Source organism: Carettochelys insculpta, chromosome 5, assembly GCF_033958435.1.
Source record: "Carettochelys insculpta isolate YL-2023 chromosome 5, ASM3395843v1, whole genome shotgun sequence".
Taxonomy (NCBI): domain Eukaryota; kingdom Metazoa; phylum Chordata; order Testudines; family Carettochelyidae; genus Carettochelys; species Carettochelys insculpta.
In genome coordinates, this window is record NC_134141.1 from 21,912,606 (window position 1) to 21,935,972 (window position 23,367).

The 23,367-nt window shown below is 44.3% G+C and overlaps 1 protein-coding gene across 3 annotated transcripts in view; it reads right to left on the reverse strand.

The window, feature by feature from the left end:
• Window positions 1–923: 923 nt before the first annotated feature.
• The window catches only part of PCSK5 (proprotein convertase subtilisin/kexin type 5), a 361,111-nt gene continuing 338,667 nt past the window's right edge, over window positions 924–23,367 (reverse strand). For all 3 annotated transcript variants that reach the window (XM_074994754.1, XM_074994752.1, XM_074994753.1), the window contains exons 28-37: window positions 19,919–20,002; window positions 19,124–19,319; window positions 15,376–15,593; window positions 13,778–14,014; window positions 11,537–11,767; window positions 9,289–9,466; window positions 8,134–8,351; window positions 5,018–5,118; window positions 2,977–3,163; window positions 924–2,473 (exon numbers count right to left, since the gene is read on the reverse strand). In XM_074994754.1, the coding sequence (XP_074850855.1) occupies window positions 2,061–2,473; window positions 2,977–3,163; window positions 5,018–5,118; window positions 8,134–8,351; window positions 9,289–9,466; window positions 11,537–11,767; window positions 13,778–14,014; window positions 15,376–15,593; window positions 19,124–19,319; window positions 19,919–20,002 (2,063 nt within the window). In that variant the 3' untranslated portion in view covers window positions 924–2,060. The remainder of the gene's footprint in view (window positions 2,474–2,976; window positions 3,164–5,017; window positions 5,119–8,133; window positions 8,352–9,288; window positions 9,467–11,536; window positions 11,768–13,777; window positions 14,015–15,375; window positions 15,594–19,123; window positions 19,320–19,918; window positions 20,003–23,367) is intronic.

Sequence of the window (23,367 nt, forward strand, 5' to 3'; positions counted from 1 at the left end):
GAAGGAGTGAAATGGGCACTGCAGTCATTTCTTTAACCAGCCAGTAAATGACATAGTGAGAATACTGGAAATAGACTGAAATTCCACTTCCTTCAGTCATCGCAATATTTCTAAGTTCTTGGATTGGTGTTATCCAAAAATACTGTGTTTATACCAATTGTACATTGTGAGCAGACAGGGCCTATTAAATGCATTACCTGGGGTTTTGATGGTATCCCTTACCATTATCTCTTGAGTCTTTTACTAATATTGATAATAATGAATTAAGATGGAGATGTAGTATTAGCCCTGAGTTATGGATGAGGAGGTGAGAATGAACTTAAGAGATTTGCCCACAGACACATAGGAACTCTGCAGCATTGGTCACCTCAGGCCTTGTCCACTGTTTTAGTTGAAAGGGCATATTACTCATAGACTTGTCTACACTTGTCTTTGAAGGGGGGGGGGCGTGGTAATCAGCCTGAGCAGTTTTTGGCTACCAGTTTTGGGTGTATGGACACTTTGAAGTTGCACAGATACTTTGAAGTGCCCACGGTTACATGGCTTGCCGGTGCTTCGAAGTTTGCAATGGTGAAAATTAGCCTAATGAGGTACTGCATATGCAGTGCAGCACCTCATTACTCTTCCCTGCTCCGGCTGATTACCATGCCCCATTCGAAGAAGGGGGCTAGTGTAGACCCAGCCATAGCATCATAGAATCCTAGGGCTGGAAAAGACCTCGGGAGGTCATCAAGACTACCCCTCTGCCCAAAGCAGGATCAACCCTAACTAAATCACCCCAGCCAGGACTTTGTCAAGTCTGGACATAAAAACCCTAGGGTTAGATATTCCACCACCTCGCTATGTAACCCATTCCAGTGCTTCATCACCCTCATAGTGAAATATAAACATATTAATAGTGAATAATGATCTTCCCTGTATGCTTTTGTACAAAGTTTTTGTTTATTGTTTCACAACAAGGAACTGGATTTAGCATCTTCTGATATAATGCAATAAATCATGCAATCTCTAATGATGAAAAATTCATTGTTTTCCATGGTTTCATTTTACATTTTTCAGTGCAGTTTTGATTACTCCCTTTCCTATTATTTGAACATCCAAAGCCATTTGTGATAGATATGAAAAGCAGGATTAATAAATCTTTTGCATTCATGTCTATTCTGTGACAATGTTCCATAATCTTGAAATTTTTTCACAGGCATACTTATAGACTAAGCACTCCTTTGTACTAAGTCCAAAGAAGTCTGTACAAAATGAAATATTGCTTAAAATATATATTCAGTACAATCAAAATTAATCAGGAGTTGATGTCATATAAAATATTTCAGATATATTTTATCTTTTCATTTCATTCAAATCATGGATATAATACAGTCTATTTGGAAAAGGGTCACAGTGATCTAAAATTTTATCTAAAGCTGAATGTCAGAGATATTAAATCTTTGAGGAAATGCGCTTAAAACTTGCAGAAATGTATCAGATTTGGGGGAGTGTCAGTGCTTTGGATAATACCATGACAGGAAAAGAGAGTAAATTATGCAAAATCACATATTAGAATATGAACTACAGTACAACGTATAATCACACAGAAATAAACAATTAAGTGACACCATATCCCAGGGACATACACCATGTAGCTAAATATCCCTGTCTTATTTATATTAGTATATTTTTAAAAGGGATTGGAAAGTGCTAGTCGGATACATGTGTCTGTTTTATATATCAATGCACTTACATATACACCCTGGAAAATATTTTATTTTCCATACATGAGTATACAGAAAAAATAATCTATCTACCAATCCATATTTGGAGTGCTGATTCTTGAAAGACCCATCAAGAATTTCTAAAATGTTTTAGAAACAAAAGTTTAGTAAGAATTCTGCTTTCACAGTATGTATAATTAAAATCCCTTTTCCTTAAAAATATTGAGAACATTCATTTCTGCTTGAGCCCAGTCATACAGGGAAAAAATATTTCATATCTCCTATGGACTAACTAAATTGATTTAATATAATGAGAGAGGTAACAAATAAGGAAAATACATAAATGAATAAAAATTATCTAAATGAATAACTTTCATCATCATATTCCAGTTCATCTTCCTCCTCATCCTGAAGAAGGCCATATTTAAATTTACGATAGACTGTGCCATCCTGGCTCATATATACAATATCATCATCATCATTATCTTCATCCTCTTTATCCCAGTCTTTATATTCAATCACTTGATCATCTTGGTAGCTGGTGCTCTCATGGTGGTTGCTCTTGTAAGAAGGGAAGGATTTTGAGTGATCTGTCAGCTTCTCGTATCCACCTTTGTTTACTGGTGGAGCTTTGGCTCGTGATCTTCTCCAGATGACTGCAATGGCTCCAAAGCAGAGGACCAGCAAAATGGAGGTAGTAACAAACAAAGCAGGTTTCCCTTTGCTTTCAGTTGATAGATTCAGACTTGTCTGTAATATACACTCATCTGCAAGTTAAAGGTAACCAAAAATGTGAATAACATGACATACTTCAAATGGGGACTTTGTTTTAGATCAAAGTTTATGGATTCTCTTAACAGAACACACTAGCAATTTAAATGTTTTGGGTTGAATTCACCTTGGGTATAAAGCACTGCATCTACTTTGACTAGCTACAATGGCATTATACCAGGAGTGAGTATGACTTGAATTTAAAATGCCTCAATTTGCCATCTATTTACCCAACTGATTCTTTTTCAACCAGATCACGAAACACTCTGAGAAAACTTGGAAGGTGTTTTCTGGGATCTGAAAGCAGCATGGAGAAAGAGAGCATCTAGATACTCTGGTGATGGTGTGCTAGAAATGCGTTTGGATACAGCGAAGTCCTGCATTGATAATCCTGCAGCTCAGAAGAAAATCAGTTAAAAAACAAAAGCAAACAACAAAAAAATAACCCAACAGATTATGAGGTTATTAAATATCAACATACTGTTCATCTCAGTCCTACCTTGTGTTTCACTGCAGTCGCAACATTCCTGGGTTATTGTGTGGTTAGAGCCATCACAGCACTGCACGCAGCGGCTATCGTCTAGGTAGAGTTTCGTGTTAGCTGGACAGACAGTGCAGTTGTGGGGTCCAGGCCCTTTACATTCTACGCAGGTCTCATGGCATTTTTCACATTCTGATTGGTCCCTCTTGAGATACAGAACAAAACCAAACCACATTTACTTTCCTTTTCTATTTCAGCGCAGAGCTGGCAATCCTATGCTGTTGTAATCTGAGGGAATAGATTCTGGTCCTATGTACATCAAGAGCAAAATCTGTTTGGATCAGGATTTAGTCACAGATAGTGTTTAGCTGATGGCCACCACCATGTTGGCTGATACAACAGGGATTCAATGGGGGCACTTCCAGAGCAAAAGGCATGGCCTACTACATTTTGAGCTAAGAAGACACGGCCCTGTAACTAAGAGCTGTAACAATTCATATCCTCTGTGACCTAATACAGAGCAAGAGCCATAACACACACACACACACACACTCTAATGGCTTCCATTTAGATTCTTGGTGACCTGCACAGACCTCTATAATGTCTTCTGTCATCAGCAGTAACAAGGCCCGGTAGTAACATAAAATGCTGAAGTATTTTTAAAACGTACACCTCCATTCTTGAAGCCTAATGCAGCACAATTCCCTTAGTAGTTAATTTACATATAACAATCAGGAAATAACCACCTGGCCTAGCTCTCAGTTCATTGACATGGCAAATGATTCTGAGCTGGGTCCCTATGGCTGGTGTGAGGCCTAATGGCGAAAATGAGTAGTGTAAAAGTAAACTTTTTGGTTATCCCTCTTCCCTACCATCAGCTGGTTTGTGGGGGACAGATCCTGTGAAGTGCTGAATGTTGCTGGGAGATGAAGGCATTAGCCAAGGCCTTTTAAGAAGCACTTCAGTTACACACAGATCAGACCCAGTCACAGGGTTGCTCTGAGTCTTATTTAGAATATAAGCTTTTGAGGGGCAGGACCATGTCTTTGTTCTGTATTTGTACAATGTACAGCACAATAGGACCATGGTCTGTGACTGGGACCTAGGCTGTATCGCAATAGAAATAATAATTAATAATGGCATAGCTCAGTAATACTGCTAGGATAATTGAAGTGGCTAGAACAGCAGTAAAAAGATAAAACAAACAAACAAAAAAGGGTAAATTAAACCCATGTCTTCTTGAATCCTTTGGAAGAAAGAAGAAGTAAGGAAATACCTGGTTTAATGCCTATCACCCTTTTACACACATCTGAAGTATACCACATTATAGCTACGTCTTCTTCACTACAGCAATCTGTCGGCAGAACTTACCGTCAGACGAGATCTTCCAGCAAAATCTCTGTTGACAGATCATATCCACTCACAAAAGCGGGTTAAAACAGTGATCTGCTCTGTCAACTGAGAGTGGCCAGACTGCCTGGCCACTCTCTCAACAGAAGGGCCAATGGGAAGCTCAGCAAACAGGTCTGCCCAGGAAGCCAGAAGCCCTGTCTGTTGAGAAAATGGCCCTCAGAGCATCAACACGGCTTTTTTGCCAACAGAAAACTGTCAACAAAGGTACTATACCTGGACACACAGAGGCACAATGATGCACGTGGATGTGCTAGGTTTTGTTGACAGTCTGTTGACAAAGCACATTTTGCGTGTAGACACTCTGCAGGTTTTTCCAACAAGAGGCTGGTTTTGCTGGAAAAACCCTCTCATGTAGACAGAGCCTATATGGGCCATCTCATTTGATACCCACTGTTTTGCACATATTCAAGGCTTGATTTTGGTCTAACTTAATCCCATTTTACAAGGATGGAATTCCATTCATTTCAGAGAAGCATTTGGAGCTCTGTCTTCTCTTCCAAGAGGGGAATAAAAGTAAGTTTTGGATTCAGAAAGAACACTGTTTGTTCCGCTTTTCTCCTTTGGGTTTCAAGTCCATTTATATGTAAATACTTCCCAGAGTTCAGCAGAGAAGTGGCTGAAGAAGATGCTTGTGTGTAAATAGTACCTCTATGGGTTTGTATTCTCCAGCAAAACATTCAGAGTAGCAGATTCCACCTGCTAGATGGTAACTCCACACACAGGACGTACAGCTGAGTGCTCCCTTCCCTTTAAAGAAAAATAAAGCAAGAGTTTTATATTGGAATATGAAAAGTTATCAGCTTCCTTTGGGAACCATGCTAATCTGCTCCCACCAGGAACAGAGCATTTGTTGTCATGAAGTATTGGTACTGAATGGGCCTGAGATTAAGAAGTCTATTTTGAAAAAGAGCTTGAGCCATAAATTAAGGGGAAAAAGTGTGCTCTGGGAACTCTGAGTGCTCACAAAATGTTTCCAGCATATATTTTAAATTGATAAAATGCTGAGAGATTACAAGGGGTGTTTGTATTTACTGAAGAAGAGCTCTGTACAACTCTAAAGCTTGTCTCTCACACCTACACAAGTTGATCCAGTAAAAGATATTACCTCACTCTCTCACATCCCAGGACGAATGGCTACAACACTACAAACTAGTATTGCCAGATATGGCAAAGAGTATGAGCTATTTTTCTATTAGTGATTGAGAAGATTTGCCGGATGCTGTAATGTAATGTTTACTTCCTCAGATAAAACCTAACAGAACACTTTGTGTGGTTGGTTTGTTATGCTAACAATGTTAGAGGAAAATACAAATGTCACATGCACATTGTGTGGTATACTGAAGTGGATGATTCGACACAATTAATGTGAAAATGGGGCTGCCCAATCAGACTTCAACCAATTCCCCTTTGCCTCCATACCCACTGCTGTGTGAAAAAGAAGACAGAAAGGGAAAATTAGTAGTATTGTCTGAACTAGTAAGGGTTAGATCAGAATTTCCCAATTTTATTTAGCCACAGAACCCTTTTAAACTCAAAATAATTTTGTGGAACCCCATTCCCAGGCTCTACGCCCCTCAGCCCCCAAACCCGCCCCTCCCATCTCCAGGCTCTACCTGTCTCAACCCTCAAATCCACCCCCCCATCCTCAATCTTTAACCCCCACCCTGCAAACCTGCCTCTGATGCCCCAAGCCCTCCTGCACCCCACATCCCCCCAGCCAGAATCTGCTCCTGCAACCATACTCCCTCCTGGACTTTGCACTCCAAAACCTTGGCTCAGGTCACCACCCAAACCCTCTGCACCCTCCTCAGGTCACAACTCCTCACAAACCCTGCACTCTGTCCTACCTCTCTACCGGGACAGAATCCTCTCCTGCACCCAGACCCCCGCCCCAAGCACTGCACCCCAATCCTCTGCAAGTCACAACCCCCTCCTTCACCCAAATGCCCTCTCAGGCCTGCCACGCTCTCCCTAAGCCCAGTCCTCTGCCTCAAGTTCCCTTCTGCACCCAACCTCCATCCTAGATCCCACACCCCCTCCATAGAAAAGTGCAGCCTTTGACCACTTACAAAATCTTGGAGTGGGCCCCCCATGAAAAATTACCGCCCCACTGGAAGAGCCATGACTCTTCCCCCTCAGAGTGCCAGTCAACAGAGCTTCACATTCTTCTGGGCTGGAATAAATCATTTCCCCCATAGCAAGTGGGGGAGCAGGAGAAGAGCCTTGATTCTCCAGCCCTAGTTCCTTCCTGGTGCTGCAGGGGTTGCACTGCTATGTGGCAAGAGTTCCTCACAGGCCTTTTGCTTTTGGTTAGAAGGATTATTATTAACCAGTGGGCTCGCTCCTATCCAATCTCTCTATAATTATAGTCGAAAATGTGCCCAGCAGCATTAACGACGAAGCAAATACAGAAGCATGTGCAGAAGGCAGAATGTAAATGACAACAATGTTTCAGGTTCCAAAGCCCAAGTCAAAAATATTACTGTTGATTCCAATAATTTGCCTGTACAACTACATTTTAATGGCTATTGAAGCAGACTTTTCATTTTAGGAGTTTCTTTCAAATATTAGGATGGTGCCCAATTAAGTATCTGCATTCTTCAATGCAGACTTTTATATAGTACCTTCTGAGCTACAGAATAGCACATGGTAACCATCATTTGATGCCATTCTGAGAAACCAGGACATCATGTGAGTCCAAGGAGACTAGCATTTTCAGCTCAAAATTGGATGCAGTTTTTTTTTTTTTTGGTGCAGGGAGGAGGGGGAAATAAATAAATAAGCACCAGATTGGATCAGCGTGGCAATAATACAAAATGGATGGTGCCTCAAGGTGAACTTCAAAAATATTTGTATTTCAAAACAATATGTGTACACTTTTGGCCCTGCTATCCTTGAACCCTAAGCTTTGTGCTTTTAGTTTGAAATATTTCACTAGCTGTCAATTCTCTGCTCCTCCCTTTGAGAATTATTCATCTCTGAAAACTTGGGACCGGCTTCTAAACCCTGGCTTACACAGAGGAGTAGATTCCATGGGACTGTCACTACAGGAGGACCCTCTCTGGTCTGGCACCCTTGTGCCAGATGAGAGAATTTGCTGGACCACAGCAAGTCAGTATTGTCTAGCAGCATTAACAACACTTCCATTGCTTTCTGGGATCTTAGAAGACATTTAGGGGTAAATTACAGTTAAATAACAGCACAGAACACTGACAGCCAGTGGCTGTGAACAAACTTTGTGGGATTACAGTAAACTTGGCTGCACTCCGGATAAGTGGTCATCCAGGTAACTAGAGTTGTGCTGGATTATGGACATTGCCAGACAACAGAGAATGTTAGACTAGAGCAGTTCAACCTGTAGTCATACAGGGAGGGACTGCTCAATGTGCATAGAGGAACCAGAATCCAGCCCCTTAGTTTCCACTCCCCTTCCTGGGTTTGATTATTATCTCATGTGGTGAATAGCCCAATTGATTTAAATAGGACTGCTGTGGAGTAAGTGCTGAATTCAGCAAAGAGCTTGTTTTACAGCACAATTATTGGCAGCCAAGCTACTTCCAAATCTGTCTTGTGGTCCTTTTGGTGACGCAAATACAGAAGCATCAGAAACTGTTCAGCCTTCAATAAATGAACATGTTCATATAACATCGAAGTTATCTGCTGTATAATGTTATTGAAACCTTGAACAGGGAGAGCTGGAGAGAGATAGAGATTGTTTTTTAAAGCTTTTGTGGCAGAGAAGCATATAATGTAGGATCTTACCTTCGCAGGAACTGCAAGTAGGGTGGCATCTTTCACAGGTGTTTGTAACATGATCCTCATAATAATATTCAGGACAAGAGAGGAGACATTCATTCTTGGATGTCAGCAGGAAGAGATACATATCACAGGATAGACAGTCTGTGTGCTGAGGTCCTAAACACTCTTTACAGCTCTTGTGGCATCTCTCGCACAAGCCGGTGGCATTGTTTGCATAATATCTGAAATTAATTTTGGAAGAGGGGAAGGTTTGAAAATGTTTATGTGGTTGTAAAAGTTCCATTCCCAGCAGCTATCACAAAGATTTCACCCTTAATTACTCTCTTCACAGTAAATAATATATAGAGATACCCATCTCATAGAGCTGGAAGGCATTGAGTCTAGTCCCCTGCCTTCTTGGCAGGACCAAGCACCAGCCCCCTGCTTTTTTCCCCCCTCAAATCTATTGGCCCCAGATCCCTAAATGGCCCTCTCAAGGACTGAGCTCACAATCCCAGATTTAGAAGGCCAGTGTTCAAACCACCGAGCTATCCCTCCCTCTAATGGAGGGCATTCCCTCTCATGCTCATGTGCTATTTGGCTTTCTGAGTTTAGCAAAGAGCAGCACTTTCTAAAGCAGTGGGGAAATTCAGTCACAAAGTAGGTGGATGCACTTGTGGGTCAGGTAGGGTGACCATCCATCCTGTATTGGGCAGGAAGGTCCTGTATTTGGGATGCCAAAAGGGAATTCTGACTTATTTTTTAAAAGGGACTCCTTGTCCTGTATTCGGGCTGTCCCCTCCAATGTCCCTGAGCCTCGGTGAAGCAGGGGGATCTCTGGCAGCTGCCGCTTTCCTGGGGCTCCCGGGGAGCGCCAGCAGTTGGTGCCTCCTTCCTGGCTCACTGGGGTTTGGAGGAGCCACCCCTGCCTCCCAATATCTCCCTGTCCTATATTTGGGAGAGGGAGATATGGTCCCCCTATGATCAGGCCTCAGGAGATTGTGCTCCAACATTCTCCTTACTAGGGAAATCCTAAATTGTCTCTAGAGGGCAACTCTAATGTAGAGAAATCACATGAGAAACATTCACTAAAAAAAAACGCAGAATTGAAGGCTGTTTTTTATAGTTTAGCAAATTTCTCTGTCCATTGTAGCTTTTAGCTGCATCCCGGCACCTTACCCAACTGTGCAGACTTGTTCACATCCCATGGCTTGTTTGTACCAACCGGATCTGCAGGTAAGGCATTGTGTGCTATGTTTTCCATCACAAGTCTCACAGGTGCTGTGGCATGCGAAACATCGTGCCTCATCACTGTCAACATAATATCCATCAGGACACATTTCTACACATGTTGTATCTGCAGTGGGAATAAGACAGAACCAAGGGTCACATACAATAGTCTCTTCTCCCGCTTGAGGATAGATAACATATCCCACCACAGATGTTATAGCTGACACAGAAAAGAGTGCCCTCGTATATTAATTATTTTTGTGTCTAATCCCTTCATTTGTCTGTCTCCATTTTTTCTGCCTAATATAGACTGAAAGTTCTTCAGGGCAGGGACTGTGCCTGTGTTTTAATTTCTGAAAGATAACAAGGGATTATTATATATAATAATTAACAACAAATGACATCGCAACATATGCATGACAATACAAAGGCAACAGGAAATTTCATCCCTCCAACTGCAGCACCATTTAGCTCTTGGTTTCACTGCTTCTGATTCTAAATATCTAGCTCACAGTTTTGACGCATATTTGGTCAAATCTATAGGATTAATGACAATTTTGAGCTCGAATAGCTCAATGACTTTAATCCCAATGAATAACTGAGCAGTTTGGCTGCTGCTTTGCATGGTGGGAGAGCACACTTGCAGGCCTGCCAAATGTACTAGGAATATGACAATATTGCACTGAGATTTCAGATGGCAGTCAGCAGAATTTAATTCTGAAATGTAAGGCCAGCACCGAGTCATTTAACCATATGAGCTTCAACTAGCCTTTGTTAATCAGAATGAAGGAGAACAATGACTACTCACAAAGTAAAATAATCTTGTGTGTTTCACTACTCAGTTTACATATAGGCAAGGGAATATTTTTCCTTACTATTTTTTGGCATTTTTTGCCACTTTCTGGACTACAGGTTGCCTGTCTAGTTCTCTAAATGTAACATACAGACAGTAAGGAATAAAAGGATACTGTTTATTGACAATGGAAAGGGGCCTGAACCAAACCCTCAGATTCATAAACTCGATGGTTCAGAATCTGGACCATCTCATCTGAACTTTTCAAAGCTCAAAGAATTGTAATTCATTGTTCAAATTTAGTTCAGAGCTGGAAACTCTGACTGAAGCCTGGATCTATGATTTGGATTAGAAGCTGTAGTTAATACCCACCTATATGACCACATTCTCACACTATGGTGACTGCAAGCAGGAAGATATGTGTGATTAAAATTGTATTCCTCTGCAAAATTATTTGTTTGTGTCCTGAGACAAATTCACCAACTTAGACAATCAGTCTTAGGATTTGGTACTACAATAATGTTTGTCTACTTTTGATATGGATGCTCTGCTTCTCTGAAGTAAATTTGGCCCTTGATGAATTTTATAAATGCTCATTTTTTGTTTGATTTTTTTTTATACATATATTCACTAAATACTAAATTCAGATAGCCTTTTAATTTTCACTCAATCCCTCAGGTAAATGTCTCTTTACTTCAAACATTAGTTTGCTTGAAACGCAGTACCACAGAGCCTGAATCATGTTCTGGGGACAATTTTGCAGTGAGCCTCTTTAACTAGATCTCTAAATTTGTGACTATAGGTGTATATCATACATTGGAAACGCTTCAAGGCATCTGAGCAAACCCATATTTGCATACGTACATGCGTTTTATGTGTGCAAAATAGATGCACTTGCAAAATAGTCAGTCAGGGCTAAAAGTCCCTCTGAAAAGGACCAGCTGGTTCTTGATGTGATTTTAAAGCTACCCACTTGTAAAAAAGCTGTAGGAAAGGACAGCTGAAAGCAAACAGTCAGTAGGTAACTCGAAAAGCTTTAGTGCTTGAGTGTCATGAAGGTTAGAAGTTCTGCGTTGGGCACTGAAGTTTTTAAGGCCCAAACTTAAATATCTGTCCAAAATGCAAGGCTGCTTTCGTATGGTCAAGAGATTTTCTTGACTAATTCCACAGAAACAACTGGCCTGTTTGCACTGGGGCCAGGACACCTGAAAGCTATCTGCCACACATAAATTGCAATGTTCAGACTGGTTTTCAGCCAGTGGAAATATGGGTCACACATTTCATGATATGTAGCAGTGGAAATGCAGCTTGAAGCACCATGATTAATGGTGAATCTGCACGTGTCACATTCATCTTCAAAGGAGAAGACAAAATCAAACCAGTATGCAGGAGCAAGATACTCACTGAGAAGATGCCGATTCTTTGGACAACTCAGGCACTGATGTTCAGTGGGCCCTGTACAGCGAGAGCACTTCTTGTGACAAAGCTTACAGGTTTGAGTCTGCTCATCATGGTATTCAGTGAGAGAGCAATACCTGGACATCACACATTGACCCTTGCCATTCATCTCCAGGCCCTCTCTACAGGTAAGGCAGGTGGTAGAAGAGGAGCAAGTCTGGCATGTCCTGTCACACTCTGAAATGTACAAACAGCAAAGTGTGTCTCCACTTGTTTCTTTTCAAATTCTTTTAAAGTAGTTTTCGTTTGTCAAGCAGAAAACATGCACCAGGAAAATATGCATGGCAGGGAGCTATAGAAAAGTCCCTTTCCTATCCCATTCATTCAATAACCTAACAGTTTGCTTTCTTATTGACTGCACTGTGTATTGGGCAATAGTTTGCCCTACCTCTCCCCGCGTGACACTTGCTCTTTTTCTCCTGGATGGTGACATGTAATTTAGATATCTGCAATGTGTAAGAGCAGTTCCAATTATTATTTCCTATTAGCAGGGCCCACTCTTCTGGGGCAGTTACCAAGCTAGGAGCTCGCTGGCAGCAACAGGACCAAGGTACTGGCCAGGGCTGGGAGCCTGCAGGGCTGGGAGCCTGCAGGGGCATGGAGCCCTTCTGGCAGCTCCAGCCATGAGGGCTGGGCTGGGGGAAGCCTCGCAGTTCCAGCCCAGGGGATCCAGCCAGGGACAGGGGAACACTGGTAGCCCTGGGGATGGGAGTCAGCTGGATTGTGGAGCTCCACCTGCAGCTGCAATCCTGGGGACCCAGCTGGGGCCAGGAAAACCCTGGCAGCCCTGGGCCTGGGAGAGAGCAAGGGTGCAGAGCTCCACCGGCAGCCTGGAAGCCAGGAGCCAGCAGCTCCAGCCCCAAGGACCCAGGGGAGCCCCAGCAGCCTTGGGGTTGGGAGCCAGCCAGGGCACAGAGGGAGCTGGGCAGGGCACAGAGATCTGTCAGCAGCTCCAGCCCTGAGGATGCAGTTGGGGCTGGGGGAACCCAGGATTCCACCAGGTCCCTTGGGCTGGAGCTGCCAGCTCCCAGCTCCCAGCCCTGTGGTTGCCAGCTGAACTGTGCACCCTTGCTGGCTCCTGGCCCCAGGGCTGCCAGGGTTCCCCTGGCCCTAGCTGGGTCCCTGGAGCTGGAGCAAGGAGGTGTAGCAAGGAGAGAGGAAAAGCGGGGGGTCTGTGGAGGCTGCAGTCTGGAGGGAGGTGAGGGGCTGTGGAGTTCGCAGTTGGGTGGTGGACACAGGTGGAGATGGGAAGGTGGTGAGCTGGGGGGCGCTGCAGTCTGAGGGGCAGTGGGTCTGGGTCCAGGGGAGCAAGCACAGATGTGTAGCTGGAAGAGGGGAAAGGAGGAGGGTCTGCAGGGTCTGCAATCAGGGGGTGGGCCCAGGGAGGGGCTGGGGATGGGAGCAAAGAGGTGCAGTGGGAAGAGTGGAAAGGGAGAGGGGCCACAGTTGGGGGGACCCGGAGAAGGGGAGGGGCTGCGGGGTCCACAGTTGGGGGTTGGGCACACTTGGAGATGGGCTGGCACCGAGCCGGGGGAAGGGGGGAACTGCAGTTAGACGGGACAGTAGGAGGGGCTGTGGACAGGGAAGGGAGCACAGAGGTGTAGTGGGAAGAGGGGAAAGGATGAGGGGTTGCAGGGGCTGCAGTCCAGGGGCGGGTAGGGAATGTTCATGACTACAGTGGGACGGACAGACACCTCTCCTTTTACATAAGTAATAATACAGACGTGCATTTCCACTCATGTTGCCCATTCACCTAGCTTCCTTGGGTCACTCTGGGCTTTCTCACACTTTGAATAGTCTATACTTACCAGGAGATTGACCTGATCAGGGTTGATCTTTCAGGATTTGATTTTGTGCACTTAGTGGAGACGTGAGAAATCAAAATATCTGGGCTTAACAGTCGACCCCAGTACTCCTCATTATCGCAAGGAGTAAGGAAGGCTGATGGGAGAGTTTCTTAGAGGATAGCCAGATAAGCTGTAGCTGGAATTGCATATCTAGGATCGACCTCCAGGTCTCTTGTAGGCCTGGCCTCAGTAATGTTGTGTCATTGGCACATTTTGCTGCCTTGGTGTTCTTTTCCAGGATCAATGTTAAATATATTAACCAACACCCCTAAATCACTTTTGATCCTATTCAACTAACTCCACTTACGATTGTTTCTGTATCTTTTGAAAAAAAAAATACCTTGGCAGTCTTCAGTCTCTGTTTCGTAGTAAGTCCCTTCTGGGCATTCCCGAAAGCACTCGCCATTGTATAAAACAAATAAGCTGTTGGCACACTCATTACAGTCATCCGAATCAGGCCCATCACATTCTTCGCAGTCCTCATGGCAAGGAAAGCATCTGTTGAAGTCAGCATAGAAGCCAGAAGGGCAATCCAGCAGACATTTCCCATTATGCAAGAAGAACTCATCCTCGCATACTATGGGAAAAGAAAAGCAGCTGGCTAAGCAAAAGAACAGCTTATTTTTCTGGTAAGATCAACAAAAAACAAATGTAACCCCTGATGCATTGCTTCTAGGGATGGGCAAACTGGTCAGGAAAATAAATTAGAAAAAAAAAAAAAGAAGAATTGTCCTAGCGTCTTTACTAAATTTTAGGCTGAAGCTAGACTGCACCTCCGCATAGAGATGGGCGAATGGTGCCAAGCTACTTATGAATTTAATTTCAAACTTCTCAAAAGTTCAGGGATATTTAAATCTGAACTTTTGTTCAGCTCATCACCAATGGCAGGTCTACGGTAGGGGAGAAAGTCGAGCTAAGACACTCAACTCCAGCTAGGAGAATAGCACAGCTGGAGTCCATGTTGGCACCTGAGGTCGACATTCTCAGCTCTCCCTGCTGTGGGAGGCTGATGGGAGAAACTCTCCCATCAACTTCCCTTACTTCTTGCAAATGCCACTAATGTGACTGCAAGGAGTAGCGGAGTCAATGGGAGCACTCTCCATGTTCAATTTAGCAGATCCCTACTGGAATTGCTAAATTGAGCCCTGGGAAGATGGACCTCCGGAGCATCGATCTTAACAAAAGTATAGATGTGTCCAGAAGTAGGCTTTGCCTGGAGCATTTGAATCCAGCTCTGAATTTCCCCAGAGAATGGATTTATTAGAATCTGAAGTTATGGGCTGAGCTGATCTCTACATTTGAGTTAATTTTAACCTTGTAGTTTAACTTTTTTGTTCATTACCTTTCACTGTCATCCACTTGCACACGTCCCCATTGACAGATAGTTGCTCACATTCACCTGCCCTTGAAATTCACACAATCATTCTAACTTCGGGGGGACCAGCCCAACTGAACAGAATCCCTAAACGTTGTGTGGTTCACTCATCATTGATTGCGTGAACACTCAGAGGGCTTGATTCTCCCCTGCTCTGTATCTTGTGCAGCCATTTGCACCTTTGTTGGTGTAAAATGCCACTAATTTAAAATGGTAGCATTTTGCTTCTACTTTGTACAGCTGTAAATGACTACCTCAGGTGCCAGGCAGTGGCAAGCCAGGACCTGAGGTCTATTACATGTTAAATTGGGGATGAAGTTAAGCTTGCAGGAATATCTTGAAATACAAAAAAGAGCAGAAAAAGGAACACTGAATGTGCATATTCCTAGATACATCTGGTTACGAATCCTACCATATGATATAGTGCACATTAGTACCATCCTGAATAGCTTAACAATTAGGTGAAAGTTACTTTTCCCATTTTTAACTGCTAGCCTATGTGTTTCCAGAGAGGTCTTATTTTAAACAAGTGGATAAATGCCATGGCTACTTCCCTGCAGTACCTTTGCATGCACTTTCATGAATGCATTCCTGACACATCTCAGGGCAGTGTTTACAGATTCCATTGGTGGCAAAGTGCTTCTCGGAACAGGAGACTTTACATTCCCATTGCTCCAGGAGTAAAGGACTTTCGCAGGACTGACATTTGGTGGCATTTCCTTCACATGTCTTGCAGGCTTTGTTACATTTGATGCACATGCCAGTTTCAGCAAAATACCCCCTAGAAAGTCAGGACAAACAGAACAAAAGGTAGGACAGAGCACACTTGTAGAACAGTTTGGTGGCAGAGCTTTTTGCAAACACAGAGCAATAAAAATGTATTTAGATGAATCAGGAGCTTCACAGTGGGTACACTTCACAAACAGCAGCTGTGTGCCATGTATCTCATACAAGATATTTTGCCTACTGTCCCACATCCTGACTTAGCACCACTAAAATGTCCATCATTCGGAGTGGTGGCCTAGTATTGTAAAATTTCCCATGAAGTCTTTCCATATGACTGTGATATGCATTCTTTCTGTCCTCCTGCTTTTCCTGCTGGAGAGGCACAGAATATGGGAAGAAGAAGCCATTGTCTGCAGCACTAATATAAGAAGGAAGAGGCATATCATTCCAATGGCGGTGGACAAAGAGAAGAATAGCAGGAGGGATGGAGACAGGGAATGGAGAAACCTCAGACCCAGCACCAAGAAGAATGAGATGTTCTTGGAATAGGAGGAGGCTCTACAATGAAAGGTCGACAACTCAGTAGAGGTGCAAGGGGGAAAAGGGAGGAAGGAGCTAGAAAAACACGATCACATCCCAAAGAAATGTCATTCAAACAGCTATAAAAAATTTGGTGAATGTATTATGGTATCAAGAGTGTGTAACTCTTCTGTCTATGTTATAAAGACTGTGGGTAAGTGGTGAGGACTCCCTGTCTGAGAAGCAGTTCTAACTTTCCTCTTATAACCAGATGATAGCGTGTTTAATTCATTGATTCCAGCATGGGTCTGTGTGATGCAATTTGTAGCTGAATTTGGACATAATCTGATCCTATGCAAAATGTGTCCTGGACTATGAAAGCAGAACAGCTTTAAGCAGACTGACATAGACCAGCTGTGGGCAACCACAGTCATTCCAGGTTTGGAAGGATTAATCAAAATGAAATAATAGCTAGGCTTGGCCAATACCTCATAGACGAAAAGAGATGGAAAGGCAGGCTGGAGGCATTCTGCGTAAGATCTTGAAAAGAAATATATGGAAAGAGGCCAATAAGCGGTTTGAGATAATTACTAATTCAAAAGTGTGCCGTCATCTTCTAAAACAGAGGAAGGAACAAGCAGAAAAAGCAGTGCCAGCAAAATATTTACTTTGCACTAGCACGTACGCCCAGTTCGTGTTCACAAAGAGAGGTGCTTTCTGCTGACTTTTCAGTGAATGCTTTAAAAGAGCAAGGGGCAGTACTTTTGGAAGAAAGCCAAGGAGATCAGTTAAGAGGGAAGCTGAGAAGGGACCAGAAGAAAAGAGAGTCCCTCTCCATCTTTTCTGTTTTTATCTTCTTCCTTTCTTTTTTCTTATCATTTTCAATAGACTTCCAATCCCTTAGTTGTTCTTCTGTTGCCTGAGCTTATCCTCTCAAGCTAACTAGTCACCTTGCTCCACTGATTCACTCTTTCTAAACACCTCTCTTTCATGTGTCACAAGGGACCAGTGATCAGTACGAGATGTAAACCACCTTCTTCCTCCCCTGCACTACAGTATTTTCTTTAGTTCTAAAAGAAGACATTGAGAACTGCATGAGAGCCCCACGTGTTTATCTGTACTGTGATACTTTGTACATGGGGTCACGGTAAATGTAATGTAAAATATCCCATGGGTTAAACTGGAAACTCAGTTTGGGCTGACTTTGCTGTAGAAAGGCCAGTGACTGAAACCCAGATGTGAATGGGTCTATCAAGATACTCTGGAAGTCAGCAAAAAGTGGGGGACAGCAGCAGGAATCCATGAAAAATATGAGTTCAATAGCATGATCCTATGAAAAAACTGAAAAATGGGTGCTGGAAACACAAGCAAGCTAATGTAACAATGCTCCAGCATTATTTTGAGATCAGAGGGTAATAGTTTATTTCTGAATGGATAGACTAAAAGGGCCCATACTGGCCTAGAGTCAGATCTCAGGTATATCTTTTTATTAGGGTGACCACATTGCCCTATGAAAAATATTGGACACCAGCCTCTGGGGATGGGGTCTTCTGTCCCATGTCGGGGCTCCTTGGTGATGAGGGGCTGCTGCCTCACAGTGAGGCACCGGGGACGAAGATTCTGCAGCCTTCCAGTGGGGAGATACCAGGGATGGGGGTGCTGCAGCCTCCTGATGAGGGGGAGCAGAGGGTGGGATTTGTGTGCTCAAAATATGGGCTCTGCAGCCTCCCAGCCGGGAGGGACAGGCAGGGAATGTGGCAGCCACCCCAAGGAAGGGATCTCTGGTAGCAAGGGCTGCTGCACTGGGGAATGGGGCAGCTGCCCCATGGAGGAGCTTCCTTGCAGAAGAAGCTGCCTCTCTGAGGTGTGGGATGCTGTGGACTGAGGCAGGCACCCTGTGGAGTGGCAGCTGCCTTGAGACACCAGGTGCTGGGGAACAGAAGACACAGTATCAGAATCTGTCCCTTTGATGCTCTGGTTTATTTAACATAGTCAGAAGGTGTGGAAATGGTGGTAGGAAAATACAGCCAATAAATTAGTGTAAATCAAAGAAGAAGAGGGTTGAATGTGTTTTCCCAAAAGAAAGACATGAAAATGGTGGTTAGTAAGGACTGGATCCTACACAGCATAGAGAATTATGTATATATGCGCTTGGTAACAAGTGAAAAGCAGGACAGAGAATGTACTGGATCATGATTTGCTACAGGGTCTGATCAATGCTCATTGGAGTCAATGGGAACCTTTGTTTCTGCACAGGCTTGCTGATAGGAGGGGAGAGGGGGAGACAAAGGGGGAAGCTGCCCTGGGGCCTGGTGTTTCAAAGGAGCTCAGAGCTCTGGCTGCTGCTGCTCCTGCTTTGGTGGCTGGAGTGGCAGGACCCTTTGAAATGCCACAGAATGCTGCACTGCTACTCTGTGCGTGGCTCTGAGGGAGCAATGCGGGGGGCCAGAGCTGACTGCCCTAAGCCCTGCCCCTTCTGCCCTTGTCCCCGCCCCTTCTGGGGTGTGGAACCAGGCCCCCCTCCCATCTTGCCTTGGGGCGCATGTAGGCCGTCGGCGCCACTGTTGCTGTATGACGGCCATGTTACCGATGAATAGTCAGGAGAAAAACCACAGAAGAAAGTGCATGATTAATCTCTCTATTCGCATGTTCAGGAATGTGCTTCATTCCATAACTCCCCAGATACACCATTCTGTGCCCACACCCTGCCTCTTTTTTCTCCTGTAGTCTTGGGCATAAGAGAGAGGGAGGAGGAAGTTGTTAAGAGTTACTTTCAGTCAGTGTGGAGTTTTGTCAGTGATCTCAGGATTTCACACCTAGTGCTTAAATGTATTTATGTTCGCATGTAGCCTCTGATAACAAGACCAAAGCATATTACTTCATCCAGCTGTATACAGACACATCAAGTTTCAGCACATTTGTAATTTCTGAAGGCCCAAATGGGACATAATAGGAGTTCAGGATGTGTTATCTAGAAGAGCCTTAATTATGGAGACAAGTGGCACAGCTGCAACTGAAAGATGGTTTAAATCAACAAAATGAGGGAAAAAATACACAATAACTTACATGGGGCACTCCTGAAAGCATCTGCCTTCATGTAGGTAGAGCGGCCGGTGTGGCTGAGATTGGCACTTCAGGCAGTGGCTGCGGTTAGAGCACTCTTCACAGTCATCTATGCAATTCTCACACTTCCTGCTTTTCAGGTTGCCAAAAGTCCCTCGAGGGCATGTAAGTGGACAGGTCTCATCCAGTAGGAATCTCCCTAGCAATAATCCCACCCCAATGAAATGGCACAGATGAGAAGGTTGGACAAAACAAAATTGAGATCTTGTTGGCTGCGGTGGCCATCCCCTCAGTAACGTCTTCTTTTAAAAATGGAACCTTAACTTGGCATTGCCTAAAAGTCCAAAATTTAGGATTCTGCCTCCCCACATTTTTTAAAAACTGTAATATTCCTTTAAGCCATTTTTCGAAAATGTGATCTGAGAGCCAACTGTCACTCATGGATATTAAGACTAGAAAGGCGTGTGATGGCCACTCACATTAGCATCTTCAATAACATGGAAATTTACCCAATAATTCCTGGATCAAGCCAATAACTTCTGGTTGTGCAGGTGGGGAATCAAATCCCTTGGTAAGTTTGTCCAGAGTCTAAATGCCTTCACTGCTAAAAATAGGTGGTTTATTCCTAGCCTGAATGTATCAAGTTTCTGTCTCTAGTCATTGTATCTCGTTATGCCTAACTACTAGGTTAAACAACCCTCCACTATCCATTAACCAAGATATTCCCAGGAAATTTACAATGTACCAAAGCTTCTGCCCAACTACAAATTATTTCCAAAGAAGCTGAATGTCTCTTACCTTCTGGACATGACGTGCACACATTGGCAGCTCTATCACAGGTCTGACATGAAAACTCACATGGTAGGAACTGATTTTTAGCATCTGGATAGGTAAAGGAAATAAAATATGCTTGTTTATACTGTCTAGGCTTAGTAGGGGCTAGATCATACCTGGCACTTCAATAAGGAAATGTAGGGAAGGCACCTTCATTCCATCTCTGAAATTTTCTACAGTAAAAGCTGTGTTGTCTGGCACTTGGGTAACTAGCACATCTGGGTCACTGGCATCCCTTGCCAGTGCTGAATGGCGTGGCTACCACAGATCTGGTTGCGTGGCTGGGGCCAGCTGCCGTGGGGCAGGCTCACTGGCCGGGGCTGGCTGATGCTGGACTGGTTGCTTGTTGCCTGGCTGGGCTGGCAGAGTAGGCTAATTGCCTAGCCAGGGCTGGGAGAGCAGGGCCATGTGCTGCTTCCCAGCTTGCGTGGTGGGGCAGCGTTGGGTAGGCCCAGGGCCAGCAGGGGTGGTGTGGGTGATTGCTTCCCAGCCAGGAGGGCAGAGTAGGACCAGCCGCCTGGCCAGGACCAGTGGAGAGTGGTCAACAGCTCCAGCTCAGATACCTGGTATGTTTTATTATCTGGCAATCCCAGTTCTCCAGGGATGCTGGGTAACAAAGTTTGTACTGAATTTACTTTTTCTATTTAGATTCACTCAGAGCTATTTTTAAAAACCTAACTATTTGCAGCCATAAAAGTCTAATGATAGAACCATTGAAATCAGATAATTGCCAGTTTAAGTCAATCACATATTTTGGCAGATGAATAAATGTCAGTATAGAAAAATAAAATGCAAAGGGCATCTAGTTTGGCTCTGTTATAGAGATATTTTAGCTTATTATTGGCAATTTCAGGTTGGTGGTATGGATGGTCATTGAATGTCGACCACAAATAGGTAAAGCAGACAAATTTTAGCTGGGGAGAAGGAGAGAGGGGAGGAATATAGAGGTACTGGGCTGCTGCTGAAGGAAGAATTTGTATTATGCTTTTGTGCTAGTTGGTTACATTATTTCTCTAACGCTTTTTAGAAGTTCGTTGGAAAAGGATTACTAATAGGAAGGGGAAGAAGAGAGTGCCAGAAAAGAGATGTATTCACCATATGTCCATCATCTCCCAATTCTTTCCAACAAGAAGAATCCTTCATGTTCTTCTTATGGAATATTTGTTATCAGGAAATTTGCACTCCACACTCTCATTGGAAATTTGTGGCAATGTTGGCATAGACTTCACTCAACTGAGAGCCAGGTTTCAAGGAGCCTGAGGCACACACACATAACATGCAATTGGGTAATCTGTGAAAGCCTTAGGCCCCAACATGCAATTCTTCATTTTGATCCAGGCAAAAGGCTGCTCAGATGAAGATGTAGCTTTGGACTCTGGAACTCCTTCAGGCCAGTCTTCCTTATGACAGATGTGGGTGGAAACTGCCGTGTTTGACCAAACTGTACTTTAGCTACCCCTGATTTGGATCAATATGCCTTTGATCTTCATGGATGTACATAGTACTTCCTTCTGTGTTGGATATACTGACCCAATATTAATAACATCCATTCCAGCAGCATTTTATCTCTGATAGGCATTACTCCCATTAATCCATTCTGCTCTCTGGAGTCCATGACCAGTGCTGGATGATGCGTCTCAGACCAAACATTTATTTATGGAAAACTTCAGTTTTGAGTGATCCAAAAATATTTATGAATTTGATACAGATTTGCCAAACATTTGGGGTCAAAACCATTTTTGGAGGATTAAACGCTGTTTGAAATACCTGAAAGGCTGCTGCCTCCTACTAAGCTCTGCTGTGGTGGAGAGGGCAATCAATAGGGGCATAAGAGACCTAGGTGTAACTCCCCCTCTGCTAGATGTGGTGAAGGGATTTGAACTTGGGTTACATTACAGGAGAGTACCTTAGCAGTTTGGCTCTCTCCTGGGGAAACAGTTCTATTGGTATAAATAATTATGTAGTCACTGATACAGGCACTAATGTGCTCGTGGGCAGGCTCCTTGCCCGCCGCATCCCACATACCACTCAAAGCATCTGGCTGCAGGGGCCAGCATGTACATCCCTGAGCCATGCACCCCTTGTGACGAGGATTTGTGCACTGCATGTACCTGCACACATGGGTCAGATTGCTCCCATTGGCCATCTTAGGCAGCTCTCATTGGCCGGTTTCTGGCCAATGAGAACTGTGAGATTGTGCTGGGAGCAGGGGCAGCATGCAGAGTAGAATGGTGTGTGGGGGTGTGGCAGCTGGGAGCCTGCCTGAGGGTCCCTCTGGACTGTGGGACATTGGCAGCCCATAGGACCAGAGTGGGCTGGATCTGAAGCTTTGGTGGGCTGGATTTGGCCCAGGGGCTGTATTTTGCCCACCCCTGCTAAAGTCACTCACTCTCAGTCTCTTTCTGGCTCAATGTCTAGTCAAATATTTTACACAAAGTGAAATGTCACCAGAAGAAAATGAGAATTCTTACGCCCCGGCTATCAGATCGCTCAGGGCTTGGAGAGCTTCTGTGCAACACAGAGACCCCAAGTTCAGTTCTGTCTACCAATGGCTAGCTAATTGTTTAGCCACAATAGAACACTTTCCACAGGAGAGACAGAGACAGCCCCGTAGCTGAGTGGTTCGGGCACTTTTCGGCAATGTAGGAGACCCAAGCGCAACTCCCTTCTCTAAGCTGAGCAGAGGGGCAGATTGAATCCAGGGCCGTCTAGGTATATTTACTGCACTCCCGTGACTTCTTCAGCTTCAGCAGTCAGCAGCTGAAGCTGGGACCCAGGGTTGGGGCTGCTGCTTTCACCAGGCCCTCTTGTTCTGTGGCTGCAGCCTTTGCTTGCGTACTCCTGCCCCATGGCTGCAGCTGAGACCTTAGACCCCTGTCCTGAAAGTTAAGGCTGCAGTCTAAGCTGGGTGCCACCTCCCCCTCATAGCTTCAGGGCTGTAGGGAACCTAGATCACCCCTGGCTGGGACTGGAGCTGTGCTCTTGCCTCCATGACTGTGATGGGGGCTGTGTTCTCCTGGTTTTGGCTGCAGCTAAGAGTATCTGCCCTTGTCCTGCAGTTGCAGCCAGCTCTGGAGCCAGTGTTGTGCCCCAGCCCTGTGGCTGGGGCTGCTGGAGCTGAGACTGTGCCCCCACTCTCTTCCCCTTGGCAGGGGGCTTAGCTTGTTAGTTCCCCCCCATGGGGCTCCGTTGCTGTTTTTTCTTCCTTGGGAAGCCCTGTCCCCTATTTATTTTTCATGAATCCACAGACAGATCACTGGATCCCCTAAATTTTGTTTATTGCCCCGATCTGTCTGTGAGCTTTACTAAAAATAACCACAACAAAATATTAATCTTAATGAGAGAAGGAAGCAATGATGGACGGAGCAGTTCTTATATCTACTATATATTTGGGAGAGTTTGTGCACCCGTTT